The sequence below is a fragment of the Bos indicus genome, chromosome 6 (genome assembly GCF_029378745.1).
Source record: "Bos indicus isolate NIAB-ARS_2022 breed Sahiwal x Tharparkar chromosome 6, NIAB-ARS_B.indTharparkar_mat_pri_1.0, whole genome shotgun sequence".
NCBI classification, from domain to species: Eukaryota; Metazoa; Chordata; class Mammalia; order Artiodactyla; family Bovidae; genus Bos; species Bos indicus.
Window position 1 is genome coordinate 35,479,271 of NC_091765.1, and position 20,874 is coordinate 35,500,144.

General features: G+C 36.0%; 1 protein-coding gene across 2 annotated transcripts in view; it reads right to left on the minus strand.

Annotated features, from left to right (window-relative positions):
• The window catches only part of MMRN1 (multimerin 1), a 93,640-nt gene that overhangs the window by 33,469 nt on the left and 39,297 nt on the right, over positions 1-20,874 (minus strand). For both annotated transcript variants that reach the window (XM_070791182.1, XM_070791181.1), the window contains exons 3-5: positions 17,281-17,400; positions 14,087-14,193; positions 693-794 (exon numbers count right to left, since the gene is read on the minus strand). In XM_070791182.1, coding sequence (XP_070647283.1) covers positions 693-794; positions 14,087-14,193; positions 17,281-17,400 — 329 coding nt within the window. The remainder of the gene's footprint in view (positions 1-692; positions 795-14,086; positions 14,194-17,280; positions 17,401-20,874) is intronic.

A 20,874-nucleotide genomic window follows, 5' to 3' on the forward strand; every position in this document is an offset into this window, starting at 1 on the left:
AAATTGAGTACAGTTTATAAGCTATATTCACCTGAATTCTTAAAGAGATTCCCTTAAATCAGATTCCTCAATTTGAGTGCCTTGTTTTATATGACTAGATATATGCCAAACATAGATGTTTTTAGCAGTAACCAACTTTATGTTTCTAAGAGATGAAGCCTAAAAGGAATGGTGAAATATTTATTAGAAATATGAGAAAGTATGTGACATGCCAACTTTAGATCAACATGATATTCTTGTTGATTCTGAGCCACAGTTCTTTGCCCTAGTCTGTGATCAATACACCTTGGCAATCTCTTATCAAACAAGGGAAGAAAGGCTTCTCAGCTGCTTTAAAATGATCAAGTCCTTCCATCCATGCCAAAGTTCTTCCATAATTGTACTCTTTGGAGGACAATAATGTGATTTAAATTTGAAAACCTGTGAATTCCTTACAACCTAGTGTGATAGCATTTCTGTTCCCTTCTGTGTCTGTAAAGAGAGCTCCAATAATTACACATGTTCCTTTCATGCTGGGAACCAGCAATTCATTCAGTTTCACCTAATACACAGCAGCAGTAGAAAAGGGTCAAGAGGTACGTTAATGTGTCATCATCAAACATTTGACAGGCAAGTGATGTATTGTTTGTAAGTCTTCATAAATAGAGTTGACAATGATTGGGTTAGGGACAATAGTAATTACAATCTGTGACCTGGGTCACCACAGTCTTGGGGCTGCTGCTCCAATGTTCCTCTGCCAACAGCCGCGTGACTTTCAGCCTGTTTGCTGTGTATCAGCTGCTGTTGTTCCTGGGCTAGATAGAAGCAAAAAGAGAAGAGAGAGAGAGTTAAGCACTGGGTTTACCTCATTTTTTTCCAGTCCTGAGCAGCAATGTGGCTAACATGCATTTTCACATGTACTGAAGCATGATGGTCATGGTCCGATATGACTGCAGAGTGAGCGGCTCTGCCCCCATCCACATTGGTACCATATTATTGGTACTGGAAGTGCAAGATTCTAGTTCTCTTTGAAAAAAGTAAAATTATTCAGGTTTCCTTGTAATTGAAAATGGATGATAGTTTGGGGAAGCTGTGTAAACTTGGGGATATATACTGCTAGTATAATTGAGGGGACCTTAAACTCAGCTGTGTTAAAAGCTGTAGCAACTTTCTAAGTGGACTGTCTCAAAGATGGTCTGCTTAACAAAGCAATTTCCAACTGGTGGCCACTTGAAAGTAAGGGAGAGCTACAAGTGCTTTACTAAGAGAATATTTGCTTAATAGTGCCACTTAAATGGATTTTCCCCAGATTTTTAAGAAATACATAGGTTCAAAACAGAAACACTGTAAGTAAAAGCAAACCATTACAGGGCATGTCTAAAGGGTACCAAGCAGTAAAATCAGTGAAATTTCAGAAAAATAGAAATTCTTATAAAATAAATTTACTCTCTTAAAACATTGCTTCTTTTTTCCCACGAATCAAACAATATTTTAAATGGGAATATAATTTTTCACTGGGGAAAACAATTTAGAGGAAGATTTATTAAAAATATTGAACACATCAAGTAATATATGTCTGTAATTTTCAGACTTCTAATGAACAAATTTATTCATTGAGGTCTGAATGTCAGACACGAGAAAACAAGTGTTTGGTATCTGACTGTGTTTCTTCCCATGTGAAATTATGTACCAATGAAATTGCACTTCTGGCATATGTTAATTATTCTCCGTAAGGATATGTCGCTGTGACAATAATACTAAATCATCTCTACTTCATAGAAAGTATATATACTTGGTGCTAATTTCACTTAGTCTCTATTGTTGGATTAAATTTTGCATTGCTTTCTTTAGGGCACTGAGCTAAATTAATGAATCTCCATTCATGTCCGGAGTTTTTGTTTTGATTTTCTTCTCTCCACTGATTAATAAATAGCCTGGCATAATTTTTAACTTATTTGGTGGAAGAAGACAATATGTAGCTTGGGGAAAAGTGTATGCATTTGGGAGCCATGGTAGGTGGTGAAGAGTATTAACTTTATGCTAGATCCTAGCAGTAAAATTATTATAGCCCCAATTCAAATTAATTTATAGAAATATGTGTTAAATAATTATATAATTTTAAAAATCAAGATACCTTCTGATGTAATAAAGCATTTTCTTGGCAGCTAAAATCTATCTACTTAAGAGTGTTACTAAAGAGTAAAGCATTGGTTTTCAAACCAGGGTCCCTGAATCAGCAGTATCAGCATCACCTAGGAGTTTTAAAAATACAACTTCTGGGCACCCCCCACAGACCTGCTAATTTAAGAAACCCTGGAGTGAGGCAAAAATCTGTGCTTTAACAAGCTCTCCAGTTGATTCCAGTGCACACTGAAGTTTGTGAATCACTGGAATTAAATCCATCTATCAAGATAAATCATTCTTACAAACTTTCCACCTCACTACCTTACCCGTTCCTCTTAGCCGTGCAAGAGTGTTCTGGATATAGCCTTGTATTTATAGCAAAAGGGAAAGGTGGGTTTAGCAAAATGAACAAATGGTCTTTTCATTTTTTTACTGCTAACCTTTCTGAGCCAGATCATAGGAGAACAAAAAGAGCTGGTGCATTGGAATGCACGCCACAACCTGGTAGGTAGAGCATTTTGTTGGGAAGCAATGTGTGATTACGGTGAAAACAAAGACCACATATTTTGTGGCATACAAACACAGTTGCTCTTCAAACTTATTTTTCTATTATTAACTTTTAAAGCATATTATGTTCTTGCTTTTCTTCTTTTTTCCTAACATTTCTTTAGACTAGTAGTTTTTTGTTATGGATGGAAATCAGAAGTGATTGTTAACTTTGAAACCAAGTGTCAACATTCTGTCCATCACCCTTGCCCCGTCTGAAGATTATGAATCGTAGCGCTGTTCTGGGGAATTGAGAATGTGTATATATAGTTCTTTAAACTCTGCAGGTGATTTAAATGCATGACTGTGGTTAAGAACCATTAATTTAGAACAAATTTCAAAATTTTCTAATTCTAATAAATAAAGTCAATGTTATAAGGCAGAAAATACCAGATTTTTCTTTTTTCTTTTTTTTAAAGAAAACACCAGATGTTTTTAAGTTAAAAATTGCAATCCAGATTGCAATTGGATTAATCTTCAGAAATTTTTAAACAACTACTAGCTTTGTTGATAACAAGAGTACATGTTAAAGACTTGATTTAGTAAGTGAATTAAAACCTTTAGTCTCCTACCATTCCATAGACAAGCAGACCTTTATAAGGAGTAAGTGAAGTGAGGTGGATGTGGAGGGTGGTTTTCACAGTTCCCATTCCCTACTATAGATAATACTATTCTCAGTGTTAGGACACACAATCCCCGAAGAGAGGTTCCTAAGTGTGTGCATGTGAAGTCTTTGAGCCACCTACCCAGCAATCAAATCTAGAGCCCACTGACAATTTCAGTATGTCTCAGAAATAAAAGGGCCTTTCCACTCAAAGCCTAGGCTATAGCACCTCACTGTTATCTGGTAACATCCCACAAAGCCCTAACTCCAAACCTGTATTCAGTCAGTATACACCAATGTGACCTAGCAATTATTAAAATATTGAAATACAGCCATACATACTGGAAAATATATTATGACAAAGTGTAATAACTCATAAGCACTTCTCTAGTGCCTCAGTGGTAAAGAATTTGCCTGCCAATGCAGGAGACATGGTTTTGATCCCTAGGTCAGGAAGATCCCCTGGAGAAGGAAATGGCAACCCGCTCCAGTATTCTTGCTTGGGAAATCCCATGGATAGAGAGCCTGGTAAGCTACAATCCATGGGGTTGCAAAAGAGTTGGATACAACTTAAACAACAATAACTGATCAACTTAGTTTAAAAAAATTGCAATATTAAATTACTCCAAGTTAATTGTGTATGTGTGATAAAAGATATATCTTGTAGGATACATGATCAATGGAATTCCTTTTATAACGTCTGAACTGTTTTCACAACTAGTAATTTGTTGGGTCCGTTTTATGCACTACATAATAGTAATGGTAGTCGCTCAGTTGTGTCTGACTCTTTGGGACCCCACCAACTGTAGCCTGCCAGGCTCCTCTGTCCATGGGATTCTCCAGGCAAGAATGGAGTAGCCTGCCATTCTCTTCTCCAGAGGATCTTCCTGACCCAGGGGTCAAACCCAAGCCTTCTGCGTTACAGGCAGATTCATTAGTTTAAGGAGATTCCTTAATCGATGTACTATATCGGTTTTTTGACAGACATCAGTTTCTTATTTTGGAGAAGGAAATGGCAACCCACTCCAGATTTCTCCCCTGGAAAATCCCATGAAAAGAGGAGCCTGGTGGGTTACAGTCCATGGGGTTGCAAAGAATGGGATACAACTGAGCACTCACACACACAATTTCTTATTAGGTGTGATTTATGTAGTAGTTAGAATTTCTAAATTGTTTGGTGCTTACTTTAGTTTACTTTCTAGCACATACTAATTGTTCTCAATACATCAGCTCAGTTCAGTTCAGTTGCTCAGTCGTGTCTGACTCTTTGCGACTCCATGAATCGCAGGACATCAGGTCTCCCTGTCCATCACCAACTCCTAGAGTTCACTCAAACTCATGCCCATCGAGTCGGTGATGCCATCCAGCCATCTCATCCTCTGTCGTCCCCTTCTCCTCCTGCCCCCAATCCCCCCCCAGCATCAGAGTCTTTTCCAATGAGTCAACTCTTTGCACGAGGTGGCCAAAGTATTGGAGTTTCAGCTTTAGCATCAGTCCTTCCAATGAACATTCAGGATTGATCTCCTTTAGAATGGACCAGTTGGATCTCCTTGTAGTCCAAGGGACTCTCAAGAGTCTTCTCCAACACCACAGTTCAAAAGCATCAATTCTTCAGTGCTCAGCTTTCTTCACAGTCCAATTCTCACATCCATACATGACCACTGGAAAAACCATAGCCTTGACTAGATGGACCTTTGTTGGCAAAGTAATGTCTCTGCTTTTGAATATGCTATCTAGGTTGGTCATAACTTTCCTTCCAAGGAGTAAGCGTCTTTTAATTTCATGGCTGCAGTCACCATCTGCAGTGATTTTGGAGCCCCCCAAAATAAAATCTGACACTGTTTCCACTGTTTGCCCATCTATTTCCCATGAAGTGATGGGACCAGATGCCATGATCTTCATTTTCTGAATGTTGAGCTTTAAGCCAACTTTTTCACTCTCCTCTTTCACTTTAATCAAGAGGCTTTTGAGTTCCTCTTCACTTTCTGCCATAAGGGTGGTGTCATCTGCATATCTGAGAAATATTGATATTTCTCCCGGCAATCTTGATTCCAGCTTGTGCTTCTTTCAGCCCAGCGTATCTCATGATGTACTCTGCATATAAGTTAAATAAACAGGGTGACAATATACAGCCTTGACGTACTCCTTTTCCTATTTGGAATCAGTCTGTTGTTCCATGTCCAGTTCTACCTGTTGCTTCCTGACCTGCATATAGGTTTCTTAAGAGGCTGGTCAGGTGGTCTGGTGTTCCCATCTCTTTCAGAGTTTTCCACAGTACATAGATTTTACTAAATATTATTTATGAATTTATAATAAATTATTAAAAACACTGGAAAAGAGACAAAGGTTTAAATTTTCAAAGTATTTTAGATATCATGAGTGGGAATTTTTTGAACCTTAGAAAAAAATAGAAATGTTATCAATAATGAGCCAAGTCCTGGATTATCTAATGATACAGTGCAAATATCAGTCTGGAACATCTTTTGATATATAAGATATCAAAATCAAAAATAACAAATCAATATCAAAAATAAATTATATTTTAAAATATAATATGTATTTTTGAAATAAAATCCACTTGATTTTCAATACAAATTAGTGAACTGTTTTTTTTTTTTTAGTCCCTATGTTGTGTCCAACTCTGTTGTTGACTCCATGGACTGTAGCCCATCAGGGTCCTTTGTCCATGGAATTTTCCAGGCAAGAATACTGGAGTGGGTTGCCATTCCCTTCTCCAGGGGATCTTCCTGACCCTGGGATCACATCCTCCTTTCCTGCATTGGCAGGTGTGTTCTTTACCACTCAACAACCACAGAAGTCCATCAGTTTTTACTTAATATATAAATGTAGACTTCAAATAACGATCTAAATTTGTATCATTAAAAATTACTAGACTTTTTTTGTCTTCAATGACATTTAATTTCTGTTAAAATTAATTTGTGATCAAGAGAAAAATATTAAAGAACTTTATGAAATTGCATGTGTGCTAAGTCACTTCAGTCATGTCTGACTCTTTCAGACCCTATGGACTGTAGCCTGCCAGGCTCCTCTGTCCATGGATCCTCCAGGCAGGAATACTGGAGCGGGTTGCCACTTCCTTCTCCATGGGATCTTCCCAACCCAAGGATCAAACCCATATGTCTTATGTCTCCTTGGAAGGTGGGTTCTTTACCACTAGAACCCACCAATTAGTTTCATGAAATAAGCTTTTGTAATGATAAAAATTTTCAAGTAAAGTAAAGCCTTTGAAATAAAAAACTTCAAAAACACTATCAAATATGTTAGTAAAATTCAATAAAATAAGAATTTTAGAAAAAATTAGAACTTTTAACATCATCATGAAATTCAGATCAGTTTTATGTTTAACATTTGGAAAACAAGGTTTTTTTTTTTTTACAGAAAGGAAAAGGAGAATTGGTTTTCATAAATGATATTCTAAATCTTTTTTTAACTTTATAAGGAAAAAATTATTTCCCTTTTAAACTGAAAATAACATGAAAACTGATAAAAGATATTTTAGATATGAAAAATGTTTACAGATACTACTTAACACAAAAATTAATACAGGAGAAATTACATGAGAAAATACAGATTTTCTAATAACTTATGTGAAAATGAAATTTTTATGACAAGACTCAAAAGTATAATGTTTAAGCACCTTGATTTATGATGCCCTAAGTTTGATTAAATGTTTGCTGAGCTCTATGAATTGATTAAATAGGACATTCCTATAAGAATTTTTATGGTTTAGTTAATAATAAATATATTGAATATTTAAAAATACACACAGAAATAATGAAAAAACATAATGCAATCACTGTTAACTCAGTGGTGTCTAGTAGATAATTCAGTCACGTGGCAATACCATTGATATTAAAAGAAATTATAAACTTACTGAGATTTCATGTCACTCATGGCTCTAAATCTGATGAAGAAGTCTTTAAAACAGACAGAGGCAGTTACCTATATTAAATCATATCTCTGATGGGGAGATCATTTAGCTGGTGTCATCCATGCCAAAAAAAAAAGAGCACATCAAAATTTATAGAAATTAATAAATTGCTTAGAATTTATTTGAATGATACAATGACTGATTTGTGTTATGATTTATATTATTTGGTATATAGTTTTATAATATAAATAACATATACACTGGAGTGGGTTGCCATTTCCTCCTCCAGGAGTAACTTAAGAAAATAAAGTAATATTCTTAATTTTTGATTTTTATATTGATTTATATATTAATTGATACCAAATTAGTTGTCAATTTTTTTAATATAAACCCTGTCCCTTGCCACCACATCACCATAATCAAGAGGCAGATTGAGGCAATCATGATCCTGACTAAAGTGGAGTAACCGCAATAAAAATTGCAGTAGCATTTTACACAGTACATTCCCAAGGGTTTAAAATACGATGCTAAAAGTTTTCATTACAAATTATAAGGCATTATTTTATATTGCATTATATTTTAATGAAATTGGGTCTCTTCTCTTTACAAAGTATTAAATCTTGCATATTTAATGTGGAGATTGTAATATTCTATTTCATTGACTGTTCCTGATTTGGAAAGTACCAGCAAAAAGAGAGTCGTACACACACACACACACACACTCACACAAGAGGAAGTGAAGGGTATTCTATGTGTGTTGGGTCCTATTGGAGGCAGAGTACTTCATCCAATTATGGTTGTCTCTTTGCCACTCACTCCAGGCCAGATCCTGAATGTGCAAGAAGTGAAAACAAACCTAGGTAAGAGGTAAAGGGTCAAGAACAGAAAGGAGGTATACAAAAAGACTTTAAGTGTAATTTTCTATTCACCTTAGGGTCAAAAGAATTTCAAGTAAGTTTCATTCATGCAATCTGGAAAAATGCTATTGCATTGCCAATGAGAGAATAGTAAGTGACATACTAGAGCAAATCAGCAAATTAGAAATAAAAAGATAAGAAAAAATTTTAGAATAAGAAAATGGGAGAAGAGAATTAAATAAAGCTTTCAGAAAGTCTCAGGTGGTAAAGAATCTGCCTGCAATGTGGGAGACCCAGGTTTGATCCCTGGGTCTGGAAGATCCACTAGAGCAGGGACTGGCTACCCACTTTGGTATCTTTGCCTAGAGAATTCCATGTACAGAGGCTACAGTCCATGGGGTTCACAAGGTGTCAGACATGACTGAGTGACTAACACTTCAGGAAGAAAAAGAGAAATAAACCAAAAAGGATAAAGATTAACAGAGAAATATTGACTGAAGTCTTTAGTTTTCTTGCATACTCATCTTTGGTGCTTCATTCCTCAGCATGTAGAAATATTTTTATGAAATAACAGTTAATATTTCTCCATATATATATTTAATTTACTTTTTATTTAAGGGTAATTGCTTTACAGAAGTTTGTTGTTTTCTGTCAAAACTCAACATTATCCCCTCCCTTTTGAAATTCCCTCCTATCTCCCTCCCCATCCCACCCCTCTAGGTTGATACAGAGCCCTGTTTGAGTTTCCAGCCACTATGGAAGATGGTATGGAGATTCTTAAGAAATCTAGGAATATTTTTCTATATGTTTTAAAGTTTTAAAAAGACTGATTTGAAAGAAAATGTAAGTGGAAAGAAACCCTTTCAATATTGAATGGCAAAAACTAATGTGATTACATGTGTGTGTGTGCATAAAACTTCGCATTTGCTCTTAGCTATAGTTATTTTTAATTAATTGTTTTAGGAGGAAATGGATGAAGAATTTTACTCCTAAGTAAAAGAAACAACCATTAAGCACCACAAAAGATCCTTGAGATCCAATTGTTGTATGAACCTCTTTTCTGTGGAATTCATTGGATGGGGTCTCTGCCAAGGCTGTTAAAAACCTGAAATGCCTGTTTAACAAATTCAATAGTTTGTTATCTTTTCTTAGCTCTGTTTGTTGACTGGAGTTCAATACTTGCATTCATTCCAATTTATTTCTTGGGATTTAGATGGTAGAGAAGCACTGATATGATCTCTGAGAGTGGAGTCAGTTACTCTCCAGTGATAAAATTCCTGGTTGATCGATGCTCTTTTATTTTTTCATTTAGCAATCTTTCTGTCTTCCTTATGTATTCTCTACCACAGGACTGCCACGATTCTAGGTTTTCCAGGCAATCTTCTTATCTTGCGCTTAAGCAGAGACCTTTGTTTTTTTCCATAGGTACAAATTTCTTTTTTTCTTGATCCTTTCTAAGAGATTGGTGCTAAGACAGAAGAACATTTATTTAATTGAATAATTAATTCATTTTTTTCAATCAATAATTTTTTCAATCAATAATTAATAATTAATTCTAATAATAATTAGAATAATTCTACCCAGATCTTTATGTTCTTCTGATTTTTAAAAAGTTCAATGTATTTTAAAAATTGGATTTCTTTTTTCTCTTTTCCCAATATAATTACTCTTTTTTTTCCTTGCACTAGAATCTCTGATCTTGGTGGATCAGGGCTTAAGAGAAGCAAGGTCAGCAAGTGTCAAGAGCAACCATCCCTTTATTAGGTGATTTTCCTTTTTTTCTTTTAATTAGACAGGTGTTATTTTTGAGTTTTTCTTCCTTCCAGGCTTTTGAGGCATATAGAGGAAGTCATTAATGGCGTCTCAGTAATGAGGAAGCTTGCTGTCTCCACCTTAGAACCAGACACCTTCCTGTGTGGTTTGACAAGGCCAGTTTGCAGCTGATCCTTTGATATTAACTGAACACTGCATGATGATGTTGAGTACATATGTAAACATTTACTGAGATTTAGTAGCTAAATAGAAGAATACAGTTTGATGCAACAAAAGTACATTGTGTTTTTTGACTAAACGTATCATACTATCATTGAGCAGAGGAGGTAATGTTCTTTTTCAGGGGAAGGCATTAATCACCACCAAGAACTAGATATGCAAAAATATAAGAAATGTAGTTTTTTTCGTTTCAAATATCGTAACTTTTATGGTATATTAATTGAAGTAATTTTCAAAATAATCTTACTAGACAAGCCCCATATTTAAAATAGTACAATAGCTCTTACATAATTTATTGAGTTAGTGCACACTTATGAAAAGAAATATTTTTTATATATTCATAATATATGGCAGGGCCTGTTTATTCTAATAACCAACTAATTACATTTTAAACATTCATAATAACTATGATATATTTTAGAAAAGTTTTATAAAATACCTTTTTACTAGATAGAGGATCTGATTAAAGCTGACTGGATTTTTTTAAAAACAGATTTTTAGAGAAGTTTTTTTCCCCTCCTCGCTAACATTATTTGAACTTAAATTCCTGTCCTTTGTGTTATTAGAGCAAGCCAAAATTTCCTTTAACTACTTCAGAACATTTCAGAGACATCTACTGGAAAAGCACATTATTGCAAAGTTTATAAAATTGTCTTAGAAAGTATGTCATTACTGATATTTCAAAACATATCTTGGATACCATATCACAAATCTAGGTCACTTTGTGAAGACAAGCTTGCTGACCCTCAAGAAAGGTGTAACAAATGTAAAATATATAAAAATGTGACTTTGATATTGGACTTGGTGCTCCTTTTTCTTCCCAACAAAACTCTATTCACTTACGCTTTTTAAAACTTAGTTTCTTCTTAGGAGTGTGACTAATATTTTAATAGAACTTCTTACCAGAATTTTGATTCCCTGAGTTGCAGCAAAAAGAGAATGTGTGGAAAGTTAGTAATAATATAAATAGTATGTTAGAGAATAAGACCACAGAAAGAAATGCTCCATGGGTTTTGTTTTTTTTAATGCTTTACTTTATATTGGTGTATAGGTGATTAACAATGTTGTGCTGGTTTCAAGTGTACAGTAAAGTGATTCAGTTATACATAAACATGTACCTGTTTTCCTTTTCAAATTCTTTTGCCCCCATGGATTTTGGATCACACATCCTTTCCTAACAGGTTGGGGATTGGTCTATTGAAAGAGAGAGAGACAGAAAAAGAGAAGGGTAGAAAGTGAAGCAGGAGAAATAAATGAGAGTATAGTTGCCAGCAATTCCATTTTCTGATCTATTGATTATATATTTAAAAAGACCTCCCTAGTGCAATTTTAATTAAAATTGTTGCTTTTTCTATTATGAAGTTAATTTTGTTGTGGGAAGGAAAGTTGTGGGGAAACAAGGATTTATGAAATTCATGTAATACTTTACAAATTTTCTATGAATAAAATAATTCCCTCTTGTTGTAAAGGACTGACACGGAAGTAATTATAGCTACATAACCAGGTTCTTTCAAACCCTTGAGGGCTCTGAAGGGATTTAAAGAATGGATCAGCCACACTGATTGTTCTTGCCATATTTGGAGCTGCTTGTCATATGAGACAGCATGGAGAGTGCTGTCAAAGGAAACCTGACAATTTTCTCTCCCACATATGAATAAAAGACTGTTGGCACATATATAAGGCATGATGAAAAGCGGAGGAGTACCTTTATGTAATTGGGTAGGAATCAGAAGGAAAATGTGTGCACTCCCCCCACATCCCCCAACCCCTGCCCCAAGGATAGATGAGATAATGAAGAATGGTTCAAGGGACAAAGGGACACAGTATTTCTTGATACTACCAGTGCATCAACTGCACTAATGAAAAATTCAACAGCTTTTACGTACTGCAATAAAAGTGAAGACTGGGATGGTCAGGATACTGTAGGGAGCAACAGTAGGTTCCCTTGGAATCACACTTGTATTAGGTTGATTGTATGGCAAAATGACACAACGGGCACATCTGCCATCGGAAAATTATTCCTACTCTAGATTTCAATGGAAAGAAGACCTGCCATGGCAGCTTAACCAGCAGACACCTGCATAATTCTAGTTACACTATTGTGACGGAAAGTCAGAGTCAGAACTGTTGTGGAATGTGTTTGTTAATGGGGATTCAAGATAACGATTTGAGAATCTAGTATTAAAGGTATCCACAGGTTGCTTCCATTATACCAGAGGGTGTTGTTAAAAAAACAAAGCAAATCCCGTTTGGATTCAATTTAAATATTTCATATAATACTTTGAAAAAAGGGGAAAACACTACATAGTAGGTATTCAAAACTGTCAACTAGTCTTTTTTTTATTGTGTGTGTATATTTATAATGATGAAATTCTGTGTTTTTTCCTCCTGGGCATAAACAGTCCACCTTTAGTGATTAATAATCCATTAGCAGGTGTAAAAGGAAGAAGCATGAAGGAACATAGTCCTCATCAACTGGAGACCATGACATTCTTTGACACACAGGCTCCTCTTCCTGCTACATGTCTGCATTCAGTCCGTTAGGTACAATAGGACGTGCAATGACATTCAAAATTTCCAGAAGGGTATATTGTGAACCCTTCTGAACAAACGCTGGATATTTAAGAAATGATAACGCGACTGAGTGACTGAACTGAACTGAATGGAATTAATAATCCTAAGGATCTTTTTTCATAAGAGAAATATAAAAATGAACTGTAGACTTTAGAACAGAGTACTAAATATTCTCCAGAACTCTTAACCGTCTGACATACACAGTCTATAAACAAATATGTTTATATTTTATATATATATGTATATATATGTTTACACAGAGAGTATGTTTGTGTACCTGATGGAAATCAGAAATCCTTTGAAAGCTGGATCATATTTTGAGTTTTTTTAGAACACGCTAAATTACCTTGTTTGCAAATATTTTTGGTATAGATTACATTCTGCTTAAAACTTTGTTTTACCTGATGCTATACTCTGAAAATGTATTAAATAACATTTCTGAAATTCAGTCCAGATCCAGAATAAAATAGTAGTACAGAGAAATTTGCCTACAGATTCTCAATGAATGGGCTAGAAGAACCATATATAATATCCTTAACTAAACTGCAAGTTTCCTAGAGCTTTTATATTACAACTTTCTTTTTTTTTAAATGTGAATCATAATGGTTTCTCCACACTTATATTAATTTTTAATCACAGTCTCTTACACTGTTGATTGAATTCCCTGCTACTGCTAATGGCCTTTCTTGTAATATTCATTCATTTAAAATATGTATTCTGATGCAGTATTTTATTTTTCAAAGGAAACCTATTTAAAGCCCAAAGCAAAATAACAGTCACATGGATGTTAGACCATAGCAGGTTACCATGCATTTGATCAGGCTTGCCACCAGAAAATCCTTAAACTTTGTTTAAAAATGGCTCCATTAGGATCAGTTTTAAAAAGCAGAATTTCACTTATAGATGATATTATTTCAAATGATTGAACTGGAACAAAACTAGAAGGTGATTTTAATTTTACATAGGATCACTTCTAAAGACAGTTTACTTAAAAAATAAAGTTAGGATTTCTGATATTTTAATAAGGCATTGTTGATGCCACAGAGCTAAGGGAAATTAAAATATTTAGACATCTCCAATTATTCATCATATGAAACCAATACAAATATTAAAGAATTTAAAGGATAGCTTATGAAATTTTAGGGTGCTGGAATAGCTCCCACATTAGGAAGCTCTAAAATAGTAAGTCTTGGTAGTTTCACTTCATGTTAATTTGCTTGGGTTCAAAAGAGAAAACACAACTCCTTTGGAATCAGTTGCTTATTCTTTAGTAGTTTTATGCTTCTCATTGTGATTATGAAATTACTATTAGAATATACCCTTTTTAAAATTTTAATTAGAGGCTAATTGCTTTACAATATTGTGGTGGTTTTGCCATATATTCACATGAATCAGCCATGGGTGTACATGTATTCCCCATCCTGAACCTCCCTCCCACCTCCTTCCCCATCCCACCCCTCAGGGTCAACCCAGTGCACCAGACCTGAGCACCCTGTCTCATGCATTGAACCTGGATACCTTTTAGCTGGCATTTTGGTCCGCTGAATCCAGGACAGCACTTCCATTCTAATGAGGTAACAATCTTATGTTGCATCCTGTACACAGAATTTGGTATCTTCTGAGATCTAGAGGAGAGGAGCCCATTGGGGGAAAACAGTTTATTTGTCTCACATTAAATTATTAGTTGGAATAAAAGTGGAAAATGATGCCTGGAATATAATAAGCTTATGTTGAGTGTTATCTGTTATTCTTCTTATTACAATAATGTTCATCATCAATATTACTGTCAAACTTAGAGTTCTTTAAATACATTATAAAAAAATTAAGGTTTATACTCTTTGTTATTTAAAATTTATACCTATCATTATGTTTTCTAAAGATACTACAATTTTTCCCTTGATAATGCTTTTCACTAAACCAATGTTAAAATCTATTTTAATTCTAATGTTTAAATAGCTAATGGGAATAATTAGTTTTAGTTCTTACTATTCTTATATCATTAGGGTTAAAAGAATCTGTTTTCCTCCAGATAAATATTAAACAACTTGAAACAAGTTAGATATCAGTGATCTGATTAAAAATATGATAGCCACTATGATTTTAACCTGTACTTTCTTATCTCTCAAGTTTTTAAATTATACTACCTATATTTCTCTTATGTAGTATCTCTCTTAGAGGGAGAGAGAGAGGGAAGAAGGGAGGGAGGGGAAGAGGGGGAGAGAGAGAGAGAGAAAAGGATCTAACATGAGAAAATGTTTCTGAGAAGAAACCATGAAAGGGAAATGAAGAAACTATAGCATTTCAAGTTAATAATCAATATATTAATAAATAGCGAATGGTACTAAATTGCAAGCTTTAAATATGTAAGTGTAAATCATAAATACAACTTGGTCACACGATTCTTATCCCTATGACTTTAATATTTAGGTAATACTTCTTATTAAATGGGTCTGTGAAATTGGTTTGTATTATCTTGTTTAATCTCCATATTAGTTCTATGAGGACAGTATTATTACCCTGGCTTGCTGATGAGGAACTTATTATTATCTGAATTTGTCACATATGACTATGTGGAGACAACAGTAGCCAGTATCATGGATAAACCCTGATTATGTGGGGAAATGTATTATAACAGGCTGGGTCTTAGTTTCTGTGATAACTTGATGGGTGATTAATTATGTGTGAAATTATTTCTCAGTTTTAAAATGAGCTATAAGACTTCTTCCATCTCTGAAAGTAGGCTAATCATTTATCTGTATTTATTTCTGTAAATTATAATCAGCAAATAACTCTGTCCAGTGAAATAGCATCTCTAGTCCAGCAGCTAATGCTAAACAGGGAGTAAGGCAGTTTGGGCAAAGACTCTAGAGTTTGTCAGGGTGAAGTCAAGCAGTTAGCTGCATTACTGTTGGAGTCAACTGTTCCTGCTTTGACAAACTGTATCCCTGGTGCATGTGGCTCAGACAAAGAAAAACTGACAAATGGTGCTTTTGTACTGAAATAAAAAGTACATGGAGAGATTCACTCAAATGTAGAGAAAGATTAAAAAACGGGAACAAAGATATATATTTCTAGTTTGTTCAAAGAGAAAAAAAAAGCTCACCTTAAACTCAGAAGGGCAGTGTGATTGGGGTTACTGTAGTGATATTTTCACTACTAAAGAATTAACAGTCCTTTCTTTGTATTGCACGTTGACTAGGAAATTGTCATAAAGGGAGTAAATGCCGGAAGAAGAACTGGAGCTTAGGTCTCCCAAATCCCTAAGATGTGCTTAGCTCTTTGGACCTTGGACCTTAGCTATGCCCTTAGGCACTAAGAAACACCTTGGTTTTATGCATCCTTACTGCACACTGTTCCAGACTGATTCATTGCCTGAGTTATTTGTATGAAAATTTGCATAACATTAGCCATCATGGCCTGAATAACAATTTTAGTTTTTATTGCAGGCTTTCCTGAAATACCCCCAGCTGAGCTACTGTGACTGCATGAATTCAGAAAATTTATCACTCAGCCTCACATTTTAGGAAAATTACATAATTAAAAAAAACAACCCTAAATAACATAAGTCATTAAAATAGACACAAGAAGAAAGAACCCACTTAGCTGCTTTACCATACATAATTGCAATTAGTGGCTTGCCAAGTTATGGGCTTCTCTTTAGCCTAGTATGAAAGGGAAATTATTAATAAACCTTTAGAACCATATGAATTTCATGGAATTAAAGGATTGCTGGTCTAGTCATAGAATATAAGTAATAGTAATAATACAAATAGAAACAAACATAGAGTTAACATTTACTAAAAACCCACAAAGTACCAGGCACTAGGCTAAGCATATTACTTCATTTAACTCACATATGCTAAAAACACCCATAAGTGGCAGTTCAGTTCAGTTAGTTGCTCAGTTGTGTCTGACTCTTTGTGACCCCATGAACCACAGCACACCAGGCTTCCCTGTTCATCACCAACTCCCGGAGAATACCCAAACTCATGTCCATTGAGTTGGTCATGCCATCCAACCATCTCATCCTCTGTCGCCCCCTTCTCCTCCTGCCTTCAATCTTTCCCAGTTTCAGGGTCTTTTCAAATGAATGAGATCTTTGCATCAGGTGGCCAAAGTATTGGAGTTTCAGCTTTAGCATGAGTCCTTCCAATGAACACCCAGGACTGATCTCCTTTAGGAGGGACTGGTTGGATCTCTTTGCAGTCCAAGGGACTCTCAAGAATCTTCTCCAATTCCACAGTTCAAAAGCATCAATTCTTTCACTCAGCTTTCTTTATAGTCCAACTCTCACATCATACATGACTACTGGAAAAAACATAGCCTTAACTAGACAAACCTTTGTGGACAAAGTAATGTCTCTGCTTTTTAATATGCTGTCTAGGTTTGTCATAGCTTTCCTCCCAAGGAGTAAGCATCTTTTAATTTCATGGCTGCAGTCACCATCTGCAGTGATTTTGGAGCCCCCAAGAATAAAGTCAGCCACTGTTTCCACTATTTCCCCATCTATTTGCCATGAAGTGATGGGACCGGATGCAAGGATAATTAGTTTGTCCATTTTAACTAAAGATCACACATCTAGTTTAATGTGATGGCTCTACCCTGACCCTACTGTACATACATGTACTTGGTATGGTTAACTTTCTTTGCATAATCCAGGCCACACATGATTATGGTAAAAGCAATGGGTATTTTCAAGAAACACTACATACCTTTGAGGACAGGGTCCACTGGTCCAGCCACAGGGCCCCCTGCCACTTGGAACATAAGTGACTTGGTTGTCCAGTATCACTGTTGGAGACAATCTGGTATGTACATAAGCGCACCAGTTCCTAAGGAAGAGATCACTTATATTAGGAAAATATTATTGTCAGAAAGCATTCTTTTCATCAAGATTATTTTCATACACCTATGTCTACTGCCACTATTGTGTATTAGACACATTGAAAATTTGATATCTAACTTTAAAGTATCTAGAAATGAGAGAAAACATGCCTATTATTGCATGGCTGTATTTATGGATAATAAACATTGTAAGATCAAAATAAATTAGGAATAAATCAGAGCTAAAACCAGAATCTCTACTGTTCAGCTATAAGCTAAGTCAAAATCCAAGATTGCCCTTATGCAAATTATCAATATTAGACTGAGATAGTGACTCAGACCTAGATCTATTGAACAATATGCAGTAAGACAAATGTAAGCAAATGAATGGTGTAAGGTTCAAAAGAGAAGAAAAATTGTTATTAGCCACAAGTGATATGATTGTGAATGAAGAAAATACAGTCAATTTAAATGATTATAATAAATGAGTTTAGCAGTTCAGTGAAGATTAATATAAACATTTTTATAATTAATAAAAAGTTTAGACATATGGCTAAGATCAGTTATAGTTACGATAGCAAAAATAACATTAAGCTTATTAAATTTTAAACAGCAGGTAAAATATTGACCAGCTTTACCTAGTTTCGTATTCTTAAATGTATCGATTAATCAAATGGAAATAGCACCAGCTTAAAGGGGTCTTGCGTCCTTGAGTAGACTGTTGGTTAATGAAACCTTGAGTTATTTCACAGAGACAGCACTGGGCATGTGCAAGACAGGAACCCTTATCTCCAGAATAACTGCAGGATCAAGAATCTTTGGTTTGTGGAACTCAATAGGACAGAAATGTTGCTACTTGAGGCTTTCAAGAAATGAGTTCTTCAATCAGGAAAATCTGGCTTCCAGAAGCAGGGAGAGCTTATATGGACTAACCCAATCAGGTTCAAGACTAGCCAATAAGGTTCCGAGTTTAAAATTTCCCTAATCCCCCAAATTTCATCCTGAGCCCTGGATGCAAGAGACAGCCAGTCAACCTTGCAATACACTTCTATCTTCTCAAAAGCTGATACCTTGGTATTGGCTTCTGTGCGCAGTGGGCAGGGAGCCCTTGCTAGGTAAAGATTTTGGTGACACTAAGGGACAGAAATCTTGTGACTGTCTGCCAAAGACACCAGGGGCACTGTGGCCCCTGGCAGCACGTGGACCCTTGCCACTGACCCTAAGTGGCCATCCAGACCAAACTTGTCTAGGGGTCAGCAGTCATGTTCCCGTATCCTGCTGCTGCTCTCCAGGCTCCTTGGTGCTGCTTTCACTTTTGAGAGAAGAAACTGCTCCAGGATCACACGTCTTTCGGGTGAGTAACCTTGTTAAAAAGTGCCTGTGCTGAAATTGTACTGAAACCTTCTCAGGATTGTTAGATTCCCACCCTAAGCGAGGGTGGTATGGCTTCCCTGGTGGCTCAGACAGTAAAGAATCTGCCTGCCATTCAGGAGACCGTGGTTCAATCCATGGGTCGGGAAGATCCCCTGGAGAAGAGAATGAAAACCCACTCCAGTATTCTGGCCTGGATTAGAGGAGCCTAATGAGTTACAGTCCACAGAGCTGGACAGGATGGAGGGACAAACACTTCCACAAGGTAGGGTGGGAATAAAAGCTTACAGCTGCTGAGGTACTCAAAGGATTGGGTCCCAGGCTTTTGGATTTCTTTGTCCATGCTTGTCTGTGTCTATTTTGTTAGGCTTGGTTAATAGCCATTGGCTCTTGGAATGACTGCAGAAAAGTATTAAATTTGAAATATAAAAAATTTTTTTTTATTTATCTATTTAATTTTGGCTGTGTCCTGTCTCCCTTGCAGCTCACAGGCTTTAGAGTGCAGGCTCAATAATTCTGGCAAAAGGGCTTAGTTGCCAGAAGGCATGTGGAGTCTTCCCTGACCAGGGATCAAACCTGCATCCTCTGCATTGGAAGATAGTGTCTTACCCACTGGACCCGTAAGAAGTCCCTACACCTGACATTAATGAGGGTCCTCTGATTCAGGAGAAGACATCGCTCTCTGACTAGAGATTTTGCTTTCCGCTGGGGTTGGTCTTTCGCTCATGCCTATATGATTGCCTGGAGGTATAGATGTGTGCTCTTAATGGAACCAGCCCTGATTACTCTGTTGTGTGAGAAGAAATGAGGGAATGTAAATCAGGAAAACTGCCCACTCCAGAAGAACAAAGTCTGTGCCTGGGTTAGAGGAATTTTCCACCTAAGACACCTCCTTGGTATCATTTCCCTCTGGTCTTCCTGAGGTATAGGGGGGAAACTTCCAAAATGGGGTACCTCAACCATTTACTTGCAAATTTAATGGGAAAAGAAAAGAAGTATGTGATCATACCAATCAGCCTAAGGAGTAAGCATAGGAAAAATAAATGGGAAATACATGAAGTAAAATTAGTAAAATGGGAGCTAGAAGAAAAATCATCTATTTCCAAGTTGGTCAGCATGATATAAGACACCCATGTAACTTTAGAGTGAGTTAACGAAAGAGATTAAAACAGGTGAGACAGTTATTAGACAAATAGGAATTTAAGGAAGGTTGAGATAGTTAAAGTAGTAACAGGAAAAAATAATTTTATATAATTATTTGCAGTTTAAATAATAAATATGATAGTCAACTTGGCCTACATTTAGCCAGGTATAAAACAAAGCAAAAAAAAAAAAACCTTCCAAAACACAAATAAAACTTTAAGAGGATGCTTAGTAAGCTCATTGAAAATAGCAGTTAAGTAGTATTAAACACATCTAAGAGTGGCTGGTCTAGAAGGTTAAATTATCTCAAAGATGGAGATACTTTTTAATGGAGATATCTAAGGATCATTTGGTTACAGAACCCTATCAGTAAGTTTGTACCTGTCCTTTCTTATAACATGGCTCTTTCAATTATGTGCTTTTATTCTTTAAATGGTAACATGTTCTTGCAATTTCTATATAAAACTTCCTGCTATATTTATGGTATACTGAAGTTATGAAAAACAACAACAACAACAAATGGCTTTCTTTTGTTACACAGCATAGCTCTAATATCAGCTGGAGTTGGAGGAAAATGCCAGAGAATGGTCTTTGAATTATAACACTCTCTTGGGCACCCCACTCCAGTACTCTTGCCTGGAAAATCCCATAGATGGAGGAGCCTGGTAGGCTGCAGTCCGTGAGGTCGCTAGGAGTTGGACACGACTGAGTGTCTTCACTTTGACTTTCCACTTTCATGCATTGGAGAAGGAAATGGCAGCCCACTCCAGTATTCTTGCCTGGAGAATCCCAGGGATGGGGGATCCTGGTGGGCTGCCGTCTGTGGCGTCACACAGGGTCGGACACGACTGAAGCGACTTAGCAGCAGCAGCTTACAATTAGACTTCCTTTGTAAAAGAGGAAAAATGGGAGGAAATTTGCTTTATCCCTGTTTGTTGAAAGGGAAGAAGCCTTTATACAATTGAATA